General features: G+C 40.4%; 1 protein-coding gene across 3 annotated transcripts in view; it reads left to right on the forward strand.

The window, feature by feature from the left end:
* Window positions 1-13,127, forward strand: part of SHROOM2 (shroom family member 2) — a 128,961-nt gene extending 115,834 nt beyond the window's left edge. For all 3 annotated transcript variants that reach the window (XM_042867241.1, XM_042867242.1, XM_042867243.1), the window contains 2 exons: window positions 5,115-5,387; window positions 10,295-13,127. In XM_042867241.1, coding sequence (XP_042723175.1) covers window positions 5,115-5,387; window positions 10,295-10,561 — 540 coding nt within the window. In that variant the 3' untranslated portion in view covers window positions 10,562-13,127. The remainder of the gene's footprint in view (window positions 1-5,114; window positions 5,388-10,294) is intronic.
* Window positions 13,128-15,185: the final 2,058 nt, after the last annotated feature.

A 15,185-nucleotide genomic window follows, 5' to 3' on the forward strand; every position in this document is an offset into this window, starting at 1 on the left:
GGTAAAAAAAAAAAACAAAAAAAGAAAAAAAAGGCACTACCCAGACTAAGTAGTGCTCAAAGTTTACAAATATCCCAGAACACTGGCAGTACGCCTAATCTTTCAAGGTCAGGTTTTCCAGCACAGAAACCTGAACTACTGATAATGCTCCCTAACGAAGCTCTCTAAGAGCAGAGAGAAAAAGAGATTCGTTTTAAAAACTAAAAAGCAGCGAGCCCCACGTTGGGCGCCAAAAATCTGTCACGGATTTGACCAGATCAATCTATGTCCGTGACAGGGGCAATAGGCCTCTGCCCTCCCCCCCCACCCCAGTCCCACAAAAATGGGAAGGAAGGAAGGGAGGAAAAGAGCAGCGGCAACAATCTATGGAGGAAAACTTATTTTACTATAATATTGGAATACAAGATAACACAATAGATACAATTTAGTTGAAATTGAGATTAATAAATCAGACAAGATGAAAGAGAGAGAGTTCCCGGGACCGATTCAAACCTGAAAAGCTTGGAACGGCTAGGAAAGCACCTCCAGCACCCACTGCAAGGCAGCAAGAGAGCGCCCCCCCCCACCCGGAAGGGCCAGATCCCGTGACTGCTGTAATGTACAGGGATAGGTACTTGGAATTGGGGCAGTGACATTTTAATGCCCCGTACACTGCATGATGTTTTGATGTGGAATACTGAAACCATAAAAAAACAAAACAAAAATAAAAAGCATAGAACCATGACAGGTGCTTTATGCAGCTTGAGACACATTTTTGAAGGGCCCAAGGGGAGACCTTTAGAGGGGTTTATTCTCAATTACTGTTTCTCATTTGGGATATTAGTTGTTTCTCTCACTTGCTGTGCAGAAAAAAACATTAATGCTTATGTATCCCACTGTAGTTAGTGGTGATTTTAGTTGCTCTACATTTTCAAAATTTAGGTCAGGGATTTCATTATGTTATGAGAGGGAAGGTGTCTCCCTTCTCCTCCCCTCCCCTCCTTTTTTTCTCATTTGTTTTTATGAGCAGCAAATCACTTTGCTCCGGGTTTCTCCTACCTCACAAAACAGAAGTAGTAGTGGTGGGAGAGAGCTAATCATGTTGCCGGATGCCATGGAAGTTACTCATCACAAGGGAGGGAGTCTTCTCTACTCTTGTTCATCCCCACCCTCACTCCCATCCTTGGGTGTTTCTGCTCTAAGGTCAACGTAGTATGCTAAGTCTGAAAATAACAATATACTGGCATTCCAGTGGTTTCAGATTGTGCTGTTCTATGTTAAAATTATTACCCTCGTCTCATTTGTAATTTGGCACAAAATATTTTAATGTAGCTCTCAGTACAGATAAGCTGGAGGAAATGGTTGGTTTGTTCAATTAAAGAGATGTATTTTAACTCTGTTTGCCTAAGCCAGTAATGCAGTGGCGATCCATTTTTTTCACTCAAGTTAACCTCGTGTCTAATAATCAACTTCCAATTTTGTGATCCAGTCCCAAAGAAGTATCTTTGAATTAAACACCAGGAATATATTTAGTTGCTAAGACTGAGACATTCCCTAGGAGACTACCATCCCTGCCTCAGTAGCATCCAACTCCTGCATTGAATTTGGGGAGTTTTCTGTGTTTTTTTTTGCTTCAGTGTTTTCTGTGACCACTCTTGTCTTTCCCTCCCTTTTTCTGCCCCCACCACATCACACAGCTCAGTACAGCGTGTTCTGCCAGGGCATGACATGGCTGCTGCTGGAGAGCTGCCCTTGCCCTCTTGCCAGAGACCCTGCATCCGACAGCTGTACTACTTAGACAAATTAAGGATTTCACTGCATTTGGAATAATTCATTTTTATCTGCTGCTGCATGTGATGGTCATGTTTATCTTTTAGTTTCCTTCTCATTGAATATGTAATGGAGGAGAGCTGAAGGTAAAATTAAGCCTTTCTTGGGTGCCAAACAAACAAGACATTAAACATTTGTAAGCAAAACCGTTCTTGATTTGTGTCTGTAAACAAGCAGAGTGTATTGCCCTTTATATTTTCCTCCCCCTACTCCTCAGTTTCAGTATACACCACTAGCCACCACTTCATGAAGAGCTTTTAGCAGAGCTCTCCTATCTTCTCAGTCTATACATACTGTCACATGTTGCTGTTAACTTCTCTCCCTGCTCCTCTGCATGCAGTAGGATGTGAGCACTCAGTTCAGTGGGCTTTCAGCTTGGATCTTGTCAGAAAACATATATAACTCGTGGTAAGTGGGTCAGGGCATCTTTATTAAACAGCCAAGATATGCAACTTGGCCCAACTTAGCAGCAGGCTAACAAAGGATTATTAAGGGCTCGAATGCTTTGATAGCACACTTCGTTGACTTCAGTTATTTTAGGGGAGATGCACAGCCAGAACTTCTTTCTTGATTTCCTAATTTCAGTCTTATCAGTATCTTAATTTCAGTCAATTGTAGAATGACTCCCTGCTCTGCAAACCTGAAATGTTTAGAGTTCTTTTCCTATTTTTTTTCTTTTATGAGCTGTAGTGATGGTATGACTTTGAAAAACATGCGGGAATTCCTTACGCCAAAATGAAAGAACATATATTTGGGGTGATCCCTATCATGAATGGTGCTTGTGTCTCTTGCTGAATATGAAGTATGTTTACCACAATTATAAAATCTCGATCAGACATTGAAGACATAGCAAGACAGTTTTTAGTACTTAAAAAAATGTACATGTGGCTGAGTAGGAAGGGTCCTGTGTGCCTATAGGAAAACATCTGTACCTCCTAGAGAGTCTCATCATTTAATAGAAGAAAAGCTAATTTCTTTTTTAGGCCTGAGATTTATGCGAAATGAAGAAGTGAGCTAAAAGGCGAATAATTTAGGGAAACATGCTGATCAGCACCTGAGTGAACCACCTGAGAAGCACTCTGCTCTGCTACTTTCTATGTTGCTAGTCAGATGAGCAACAGTTACTGGGAAAAGATAGGTTTTCTTGTTTTCTTGTTCAGAACTCACAGGAGTAAATTATTCATCTGCCGGTTTTCGGATGTAGATTGGAAACCTTTTGGCTCATTGAGTATTGAGCATCATGCAGGTTTTCTGCCAGTTAGCCAAAGTATGTGGTGAGCTCACAGTTGCAGCATGCAAAGACTGCTTTACCTGGACAGGGAGCGTTCAGTGGTCATAAACCAAATCTTAAAAGATACATGAGTATTGAAGAGGGGTAAAATATCTTCTCATCTGCAAAAGTGTTCCGTAAGAGCCTTGTTTCGGCTACTGGCAGACATGTAATTAGGATGCTTCTATGAAGATATTTTTTTCTAACTATTATTTTTTAAGAAAGGAACCTGGTTGGATTCCTGATCTGGGCTGTCAGTCCTGATTGGTAAATATTGTGCACATTTACAATCTTTTTTTCATTAGTGTAAGTCACAGAAAAGCTACAGAAATGAAAAATTTGAGATAATAACATCGAGTAGAATAGTATTCTGTTGTTCCGTATGATAAAACAGCAGCAGTGTATGTGCATGTCAGCTGGGGGAAATAAGAGCCTGGCACTGTGACCTACATAATCTAAATCAAACTGTGCATTTGCACTAAAAGGGGAGAGGGAAAAAAATCAAATCCTGCAGATTAATCAGTCAGTAAAGCAGGCATCTGTAGAACTGCTTACTACCTTAATCTTTTGGACACCCAGACTAACAGATAACCCCAAACCAGATTAACCTGGCCTAGTATATTAAATCAAAAGGGAGAATACCAACCCAGATAATCCATGTGTTTGAATTGCTACCTTCAAAAAAGTGTTTGATTACTTGGAGTATGATTGCCTTTGGTTAAGATGGCAGACTTCTCTTTGTTCCCAGAATGGCAATGACTGTTTCGTGACGTCTGAAAGCAATAGCTGCTACCAGTATATTTCTCTGTAATCATTAAGGCTTGCAATCAGATTTTTATTTAGAGGGGTTTCCTAAAGAAAGTAATGAGTAATTTTTTTTTTTTTTTTTCAAAAAAAAAGAAAAAAAAGAGTAATCTGTTCAATTTTCACTTATAAATGGCAATAATAGGTGTATGTTTAAAGGATGATATGGGGGAATTTTCATACCTGAGATTAGCTGAATAGCAAATATGCATATAAGTTTAAGTTAATGGGCTATTTTTGGAGTGTGATTCATGTCACATTAGGGTAGACAACTGACTGTAAGGAGCTCCACTCCTCATGCACATCTGAAAGCTGATGAGGATATCTGAGACAGGGCCCTCCCACCCAGATGCAGGGAGGCAGCACAGGTGGAGCACAGGTCATTAAGGGAGGATGTTGGGATTCTTGGTCTGGCTCTACTGGTGACCCACCTACAACGATTGTTCCAAGCTAAGGCTTGCACATTCCAGGCAATGGGACATCATACTGGAGAAACTGACAAAACTGTAAATTAAATAGTATTTTTGGCTGGCGTAGGACAACATTAGTCAAAAATTGTGTGGTCCTCTGCGAGAGCCACTCTGCACAGGGCAGCTTTGTATGCTGTAGAACTAGATTTTGTTTCCTGTTCTGTGCCATAGGGATTATGGTTTACCTACAGAAATGCTGTATGGCATTGATAACTCTCAAGATTTTCTGAGTGAAAGGGCTGCTGTTTGGAAGGGAATGTTAATATTCTACAGAAAGGAATAAAAAGCTTAGTAGTGCCCTAGTTTTAACTGTCATGGTGAAAATACAGGATTGTTTTTCTGGTGCTGTTCTTGAAGTGTAGCTCTTCAGAAAGGTACTCTAGGCATGGTATTGAGAAGAAGGATGTGCTGTACTTCATGCTGCTCCGTAGTAGGCTTTGAAGATGTTCAAAGGAGCAGCAGTAATGCTGACTTAAGAAGACATCTTTCATCTTTTTTTCTCCAGAAAGGTGAGTTGCTTTAACACAGGTTTCAAGCTGAGCATTATAGATGTGCATTCTGAACCTTTGAATCCCGTGATGCTACAGGTAACTTAGACATGTATTTATGTATAATGCACTCGTTGTCCAAGCCACGTGGGAGTTTCAGTGTATTAAAAAAAGTCACATAGCATTGCTAAATTTCTGACATGACTTTCAGAATTAGAAGCGAGGAAAAAGTGAGTTGTGCTAATAAATTCTCATGCCCTTTGTCTTCCACAGCAAGAACTTATTGACAGCATTAGCAGGAAACTGCAAGTGCTGAGGGAAGCTCGGGAGACACTCCTGGAAGACATCCAAGCAAACAATATTCTGGGGGAGGAGGTGGAGGCCGTTGTGAAAGAGGTCTGCAAACCAAATGAGTTTGACAAATTCAAGATGTTTATCGGAGACCTGGACAAAGTAGTCAACCTCCTGCTGTCACTCTCAGGTCGTCTGGCCCGGGTGGAAAATGCTCTTAATAACCTGGATGAAAACACCTCTCCTGAAGAGCGGGTAAGAAAGTACAATAGTAATGTAGCCACATTTAGTGAGTCTGCTAAGGTTTTTTCCTTGTATTGATCTGAAACATAAAGGGATAATGAAAGGATAGATCTCATAAGGCCGTTACCCTTAGATTTCTTAAAACTTATCTCTTTGTTTTGCTTCTGCTTGGAATACTAAAACTACAAAAAAAACTATTATAAAACTGGTGGCTTGGCAGACAAGTGGTGTTTTGGGTGGCAACATAACTGGAAAAGAAGCTCCTTAGAAAAATACTAGCAAAAGAAGAAAGCTACTAATGAGAGCATAACTAATGAGATAAAAATACTGTTCCCTTTGACAGTGCAAAAGATGGGAAAAGGAGTAAGTGTGACTTTGTGTTGAAATACAGAAAGCTTTCAGATTTCTTTACGCTCCACAAGGATTGTGATTTAAAAAAAAATTGTGAGACAGAGAAGTTTCCTGTGTGCTCCAGCTTCCTCTACAATGCCTAGCAAGAAAGAACAAGTATTAAAAATAGAAAAGGGGGATAGGGAGGCACTGCAAAAAGAATTTTTCAGTACAAAACATATTTTACCCAACCAAAATAGCCTAGTAATCAAGGAGTCCAAGCAGATGTGAAAATTCCAGTAGCAGTCACAGTATTCTTACCTGTTGGACCCTGCCTGTGAGCATGGTGGACCACGTAATTTAGTTTCAGATCCCAGCAGGCCTTAGCTGGGAGGCCGATATCTAGGGATACAGATATGCACTGAAGAAGAGATTTAGATGTGCAAAAATCACAGGTCAAAATGACTATAGGAGGGATTATGTGTCAAGTGAGTTTAGCCTCTACAGTTAAATGAATGTGAAGTGGGATTTGTGGCTTGTAGCTGAGAGTTGAAGTGCCAGCAGCGTTGTATCAGTGTTTTTGTCCATGTGCTGTGCATTTATGTTGTTTCCTCAGCATACTTCGTTGTTTCATCAGTAAGTGCTGCAAGTACTTGGAAGCTGTGTTTTTGCTGTTTGGCTCCAGATGCTGCCAAGCATATTTGCTTAATGGCTGTCCAGACAGACCCCTTTCTGATAGATGCAAAGGGAAGGTATTTGGCAGCTTATTAGAGGGCAGATCAAAGCTTCTGAAACTTAGAGAAATTTAATCCTCTTTTAGACAGATTTTTTCTAAATGTGGTTGCAGTTGCCTAATGGGTTCAAAGATGGGAGTGTAAGCTGGGGAAAGAGATACCAGATAATATAAGTGCATAGGAAGCACAACTTGAGAGCTGATAAAAATAACTTACTTAGCTAGATATGGAAAAAAAAAAAAAAAAAAAGAAGGTAAGCAGGTGGTGTGGTATAGGTGGTCAGAAGTTGTGTTTTCTGCTATCAAATGTAGACTGACAAAAATCCAAATCCCTAATATATTCCAATCCCTGTTTGCCTTCTCATGCTCTTACACCATAGTTTTGCCATAGTAACATCAGATACATGTCCAAAGTGTCAGTAAGAGATGCTTCTCAGATTATGCCCCCAGGTACTTGTGACTATAAATATAATTTGTGCAGAGGTACATATGTATATCTTTGAATTTAGGCTGGCATGCGTGGCTTCTTTTGATTATCATTTGTTATTTTGTAGCTCACATGATTATATTTGGTGTATTACTTATGCATCACGTGAATAAAATACAGGGGAGATTAGAATCATAGAATCATAGAATCACCAAGGCTGGAAAAGACCTAAAAGATCACCCAGTCCAACCGTTCACCTATTCCCAATAGCTCCTACTAAACCATGTCCCTCAACACAACATCCAGCCTTTCCTTGAACACCCCCAGGGTCGGTGATTCCACCACCTCCCTGGGCAGTCCATTCCAGTGCCTGACCACCCTTTCTGAAAAGTAATACTTCCTCATGTCCAGCCTGAATCTCCTCTGCCGTAGCTTGAAACCATTCCCCCTGGTCCTATCACTAATGACACGAGAGAAGAGGCCGACCCCCAGCTCACTACAACCTCCCTTCAGGAAGTTATAGAGAGCAATGAGGTCTCCCCTGAGCCTCCTCTTCTCCAGGCTGAACATTCCCAGCTCCTTCAGCCTCTCCTCATATGGCCTGTGTTCCAGACCCCTCACCAGCTTTGTTGCCCTCCTTTGAACACGTTCCAGGGCCTCAATATCTTTCTTGCAGTGAGGGGCCCAAAACTGGACACAGTACTCGAGGTGCGGCCTCACTAGTTCTGAATATAGGGGAAAACTACTTCCATCCTGGGATCATATCCCTAGTGATCACTGGTTTTTGGGTTTTGTTTTAGCTGATACTGTCTATTAAACATTTCTCTAGGAAACTCATGTTCCAGGAACCAGCCAACAGTTCAGTGGGCTTGTAAATAAGCAGTACCAGCAAGCAAATGATTGCTGTTGAATTAATATTCTTTGCACTAAATGGTCTGTTGTAGGTCTCTTTTGCTATGAGAAACAGTATCAGGTGTTTCAACTTTTGCTTCTGGAAGTGATTTAATCTGAAATAGCTACCAGCCCCCTTCATTCTATACAACTAGACCAGTGTCTTCCCATTACTTTCCTTATCAACCAAGGTCAGAGCATAGTGAGAACCCTGAAGCACTGAATGAGCAGTTCACGGATTTGATCAGGTGTGTAGGCTCACGAGACTTGTTATTGCTAGATTAAGGACAAGTGACAAGGGTAGCAGTTTAGGAAATGGATGTTGGGAAGTCACAGAGGTGGAAGAAGTCCCTTTTCATATGGCTGTGGTTCAAAACAGCAATAACTGAGAAAGACTCTCAATAGGAAGAGCCAAAAATAGTTCCATCAGAGCAGCTTTAGATAATCCTTTGTATGGATGAAGCCTCAAATCAATGCTAACTGAAAAAAAAAAGCTTTCTGCACTCTGCTTTGCTCTAATCAGTTGAGATGGTGCAGCCTCTAACCCATCTGACAGTGTGGTATGTCCAAGCAGTTGTGTCTGTAGGCCTGATGAACCATTTAACCATTACTCAGAGAGTCTGCTCAGGAATGGCATCTTGAGCCTACTACTGTTTCACTTTACCCTTCAAAACAAGCTTTCTGGTGTCAGTCATCTTTGACAGTGGTGAAATCAAATTTGAGACATGTCTCCGTTTGCCTTGTGCCTTTCTGCATCCCCTTATTTGAGTCATATGACAGGCATGGTAAGAAGAAATGGTGCAATTTAAATCTCAGGATTTTTTAAAAGAGCTAAACATCCCACCACAGAACTAGGCATGTTGCTGTGCAGCTGGGCTAGCAGCTGGTTGATATATGACCTCTTGTGTTCATCAAATCCTGATTCTCCTGCTGCTTCTGCATGTGTACATTAATAGCAGAGGTATTCTGCTCCCAAGTCTGGGCTTGGCTGCTAGTGAATTTTGGAGAGGAGTCTTTCCATCTCTTTGCAGCAGATAGCTCTGCTTGCAAATTACTTGAAATGGTTTGGTTTTTGTTTTTTTTTTTTCCCTGGCATGCACTCAAAGGCAGACTGAACTGGCTGATGGTGTATAATTTCTGTCCATATTTTTCAGTGGCTATCTTGAACCTTGAGCTAATCTAATCTGCATATTTTCAGTGTACTAATAGCTGAAGTCTTAGAGTTTCACCTTCTAAGCACTGAGTGGTCTGTACAAGAAGAGACATCACTGGACATGTGTGCAGCTGTTACAGCTCACTGTTGTGCATCCCTCTTTGTCTCATACTTCTGCCTTGAAAGGACAATTTCTGTAGTCTACAAAAGCAATTTTCTGTAAATCCTTTAGGCTGTGTTCTTTAGTGTGTGAAGTCCAAGTGAAAAAAAAAAATTGTTAAATTTACTTGAACAGCTTCACAAAAGCAGATCATGGTTTATTAGAAAACATAGATCTCATAGAAAATGTTGAAGCAAAGCTAAAAATTACAGCACTGTACTTCTTAGTGGCACTTTCTGACTAGGTTGAGAAGTCTGTACTGGAATTCCTGACATCTAGTAGGCCAGTCACACTCATCAGTGCTGGAAAAATACAACCATTTCTAGGCAGGCATCTGAACGAGGTTAGATTAACAATGCTCTTATTTCACTCCATGTACTGCTGAAGGAGTACCAAAGGAGTAGCAGAGCTGAGTGATTCAGGCATGGCTGCCTACTAGGAGGAGACAGGAAGAGACCAGTCAGATAAACCTCACCTTTCTTTTACTATATGTATGTGGTTCTCTATTCAACCTCTTTTTTTCCTATTTTGTACCTTTTGTGAGTTAGTTCTTAAACTGTAGGAACTTCTATCTGGCCAGAATAAACCTTAGGGCAAAACAGACATCTGTGGCACAGCAATCCTCCTCTGTTGTAGTTGAGAGGCGCTGATTGTAGTGAAGGCATGAAGCAGAAAGTGTGCAGCCCTTTTAAGAAGATGATGCTTTTTAACAACAGCAAACCTTTATTTGCTTTTGTCATCTTTCCCCAGCTCTCACTGTTGATCATTTCTCAAGACCACACATTTCCACATCTCACAGGAGAGTTGTGCAGACTGAAGCAGAACTGCCAAGTTGTGCAAGAATAAATCACTCCATTAATTAGAATGCTTCTGTGTTCCCTAACCACAGTTATTACAGTGTAGAAGTTCAGTGCTGTGTATTGAAGATGTAAGACGTAGATGAGTTAAATCTCATTTTGGAGAGCTTAGACAACTATTTCAAACTACTAAGTAGTAAAGTAGTCTTTAAAGTTTGTGCTGCTAAGGCCAATTAAAAGTCCATCTTTTTGCATCTTTCACTGACTGAGTCTTATCCCTGTCTATTAATATGTTTTATTATTCCACCTCTCTATGCATTTAGAAAAATCTTTGTCTTTGCAATTAAAACAGACGACTTAGACACCGAAGCTGTTGTCTCGAGCTGGTGAACCCACTGCATTTTTAACTGTTTTTCTTCTCTCCTAAGCGGACGTTGGTAGAGAAGCAGAAGCTGCTGACCCAGCAACATGAAGATGCAAAAGAGCTGAAGGAGAACCTGGATCGCCGAGAGCGCATTGTCTTTGACATTTTGGCAAACTACTTGAGTGAGGAGAACTTAGCAGACTACGAGCACTTTGTAAAAATGAAGTCGGCCCTCATCATTGAGCAGCGAGAGCTTGAGGACAAGATCAAGCTGGGGGAAGAGCAGCTTAAATGTCTGACCGACAGCCTCCAACCTGAACGGCTCAAATGAGAGGACAGAGTTTGACCCAGGATGTCAAATATGGGGAAGAAGGAAGGGATGGGGGCGTTTCCAAGTGTACACATGAATATCTTGGCTTTTCTGAGTGTCAGATAGAGAAACAAGTGCATAAGAGAAAAACAGCTTTCACAACAGCAATAATCTTTCACGTTTGGGACGATGTATTTAATTTTTTAGAATGCATTTTTATTGCTGGACTCCATAGCCACTTGTCATTGCTTAAGTTACAGAAAGCTCCACAGAGGCGGATAGACTCTTCACCTTTCTACTCAGTAAGCTGAAAGTCTGTAGCAGTTGTGCATGCCAGCATTTTTTAGAATAGAATGTATGCTTCCTTTATGTTCAGATTCTGTACAGATTGCTGGAAAACCCAACAGCAATTTCTGAATGCACACAAGTACAGAAGCTCTCTCTATAGTGGCTTTTTAGTATTATTTTTTTTAAGACACATTAAACAGGGGAAATGTGCATCTCATAGCTAATATATTCAGATTACTGAAATGTAGTGTCACTCTGATCCTGTGGCATCAGACACTTTTTTATAATATTGTATGTAGGATTGCACTTCCCCCTCACAGAAGTAACTCTGAAATCAGTCTCAGTTGAACAGTTCTTAAACCAGCTTGCAAATCACCTAACAGCTACCTTGCTGAAGATTTTTATTAAAAAAAAATTAATTTCCAAGGTGTAATTTTACACCATCTCACTGTATACACATTACCTTCTTTACTAAATTAGACTTGATCTAAGAAACAGGCTGGAAATGCTGTGCTGATTTTTTTTCCAAAACATTTCTCGTCTAAATTATTTAGAAAGCTCAGTTGTTCTTTCTTGTTCTTTCTCAGCTGTGCTTTTAATGCATGTTCTTCTCTTTCTTCTCTCCAAACTGCTACATTTTATGAAAATAAGTGTAGGCTAAAGATACTGCTTCTATTTTGTTCTGATTACTGGACATTGTGATTTTTTTTTTATAGACAGTTAAATTATACTGAAGTTGACCTATGTGATGCTGTTCTTTCTTTCTACTTTCTCAGACTACCAAATGCAATATAAACAACGTCTGCCATGTAAATACTGTGCATTACCTGGAGCAACTCTGCTTTGTAACTGTGAACATAAGTGGGTTCTGTTTGTTTGTTTGTTTCATTACACGGTGATAAATGAGAGGATGCAATTTTGCAGTATTGGATTACTGATTATGTTTTAGTAATACTGCCACTGACTGTAAGGTATGATTCCCAGTAGCTCTAAGAAGAGCTGCTAACTTGTATTTTAGCACAGTAGTAGGTTATGTTGACTCGCTCGGATACCTACAGAGAAATTCTGTAGTGTCTGAATGTCATGTTTTAAAGATGAAGTTCAGTAGGCACAGGAGAGTCTTGGATGACTTTTGCATATTCCTTTTCACTGTAGTAAGGAAACCATTTATCTCTCCTTAAGTTGAACAGATTGCTCAACAGGAACCCACTTTTGAGGCCAATGTGGATGCCAGTCTGTAGTGAAACAGGTCGGAGATACGAGTAGTTAGATGTTGAAAAGACAGAGAAAAGCATTCTTTTAACTACTGGTGCAATGGCAGCATTCACAGAAGGTTCCTGTTCTCACCTGAATAATCTCATCCACAGAGAGAGATCCGGAGAGGTTCTCTCTGGGAGTTGGTGCAAAACTCTTCTGGAAGCAATTTCTTTGCAGACAGGTGCAGACATGAAAAGGACCGTTACCCCGTTGTAGTGCACTGCGTTGTGTACCTGGACCAATCCTGTAATGAAATTGTTGTGTCTGAGTTGAGGTCACATGGAGCTACCATGTTAAAGGACCTGCAGCTGACCTTCGTTTCTTTCTCCTAGTTCTGCAATTTACTCTTTGGCATCTCACAATTACTTGCTGCTATGTTACTTGGACAAGTGATCCCTTGTGTCCTTACTTATCCCTCAGCCATAACAATCCCAAAACTAAACAATTCCCAAATAAATTATGCTTGTCTTTAGCTTGGAGAAGTGTGCGTTGTTTTATCTGTGGCATTTTGAAGATTTTACATATTGTGGTTACTCTGAAATGTGTATGTGAAATGTGAATAATAATATAATTACAATGTGTTTGTATACAGTACTTTGATTTAGCTCTTTCTGATAAAGGTAGCAATATTGTGAATGCTATATATATTTTCCTTTTCACAGGACGATTGTGTAGACACCATTTTCTCCTTTCCTTTTATAAACCTGTTGAGAGTGTCTCACCCCAGGAGCCTGAAGATGGTTGCCTCCCACTGTTGTATGTAAATCTGTAAATAACTCCACCGTTGCTTTTTTGAAAAAATCTGGTGCTAATGTTTTGCCTTTGGCATCCTGGAGATGGCTGTTTTTTCACCTTACGTTGTTCTCAATTTTAGGATCTCTTTGTATAGTGAGACTTCCACTATGTTCCTCCAATTGTTTGGATCCTGCAGCCCAGAGTGAAAATGTACAGTTTTCCTGCTTAACACTTCACACTTACCTACTGAAAAATGGCATTGCTTGACTTTGAGAAAATAAACTGTATATTTCAATGTACGGACATACCCTGTGTGTGCAGTTTTAACTGTGAAAACCTGCTGTTCTGCTGCGTGATGCTATCCATTTCGTGGTGCATTTCTACAGTGCTTATGGCTTTTAAAGGCCAGTTTGCTTTCTCTTCACAGACTGTTCAACGTGTAGATTAATTGGTCATTCTCAAGTCCCCAGTACACGTACCAGAAATTCAGGGCATTCAGATTTTTCTGCTTAGGTGATTACAGCTTCAGTTTCACCTTCATCCTGCGTTTAGAATGATGCTTTGTGTGGAAATGTTTGGGGTTGGTTATTCTCAAATTTTTTTGCAAGATGACTGTGAATTCTCCACCTGTAATGGGCTTTCATGGCAACTTTTAATTTCATCTTCTGTGTACCTGGACCAAACCTGTAATGAAATTGTTTTGTCTGAGTTGAGGTCACGTGAAGCCACCATGTTAAAGGACCTGCAGCTGACAGGGAAACAAAAAGAAGTGTATGCATATTTTGTAGCACAGATGACCACAGATAATAATACATTGTGGCTTGATAGATCATCATGGATGTGAACTGTCCATCAAGATCTTCATTGTAGGAACTATGTGGAAAAAGGAAGTTGAGGAAGGTAAAATACGAGGGTATTTGTGGGATTTTTCTAAATCTCCAGTGGTGCTTTTACACATCATTCTTCTCTCCCTGTGCGAGTACACGTACACCCCTCATTGCGATAGGCTTCCAGGTCACTTGGTCTAATACAGCGTTACAGCTACAGGCAGGTCTAGCATTGTGTACTGCTATAGGCTGGGGAAAAAGATATGGCTCCTTAACTGAAATCAGGCTCTTTATTTTGTGTGTAGGGTATTTGAGACCCTCAGATTTCACCTTTTTACTGTGGTCTTTACCTAATGAAGCTCTGCTGATCAATTTTGGAGTACCTGTCCCAGTTTATACAGATTAAGTAATCTCCTGGCAGTCCAGAAGCAAAGCCTTGCAAGGGCTGTGCAGTAAAACTTTACATATTTAATGGTGACCAGTCATTTACTGCAGAAGTTCACAGATTTTTTCTCATTAAGGTTTCTCAGTCGTGGGGTTTTAGAGTATAAATAGTTTTCCCGCTTACTTGGACAGAGCCTACCCACACAGTTACTTAAAAATAGTAACAATTACAGCTTAAAAGGACTAGGCTACATGTTGTCAATTATGTCAGCAGTAGTAAATTGGCCATCGGATTCACTTACCACAGTTCTAGTCTATACCTCAACTAATTACAATGATCCACGAGTAACAAGTTGTGTTGCCCTTGTGGTTTAAAACATCACCTCTAAAATCCTGCGTTTCATTCTCCCTACCTCCTGTTTTGATATTTTTGTCTATGAATAACACTATGCTGTTTAAAGCAGGTTAATTTAATGTATCTAAGGAGAAGATCTGAATGGAAATAAATTCAATGTAGTTCAAATAGCGCAAGGCTTCTCTCCCAGGCTGCCACAGCACCTACAAGCAGAGTAGTCTCCGATGTCTGGAGATGGCCTTGATACTGGGCTGTGCTATTCGCTCCTGCCAGGCACTCCAGGTTTAGAGGTAACTACTGCTATGAATCTAATACTCATTTTCTCTTCATTTTTTTCTGGTTACAATAAGCTGCTAGCTGGCGAGGTTGAAAGCAAACTTAGCTGTTAATGTTATCCATTGTTTCTGCTACTTCTGGCAAAGCTTCCTCGTGCTGGTTGCTGCTATGGATGGGGTACTGGGAATACGTGGACTAGTAATGCAGTGCTTTCTGTCATTGTTTCCTGGGATGAAGCAGGACAAAGAATTCTGTGCACTTCCTGCTCAAAAGGCTCGAGTCCATAGCCTAAAATACCCTGGCACCATTAAAGAATGATCAAATTCCTACTACAAATCCGCCTCTGTTGAAACGTTCTTATTTGCTATTCGTGACTGCCTGTCCTGACAAAGGAGAGCATTTAAGTAAGGAGTTTTGTGAGAGTAGCTCCAAAGACTTACAAAGATACAGAAGAATTGTTTTTGGTAAAAGAAATTCCCAGCAAAATGGTAGCTGAAGTGGAACCTCCGTGCTGCATGTCACA

Source organism: Lagopus leucura, unplaced genomic scaffold (genome assembly GCF_019238085.1).
Source record: "Lagopus leucura isolate 7727_CA_CO unplaced genomic scaffold, USGS_WTPT01 Super-Scaffold_100001, whole genome shotgun sequence".
NCBI classification, from domain to species: Eukaryota; Metazoa; Chordata; class Aves; order Galliformes; family Phasianidae; genus Lagopus; species Lagopus leucura.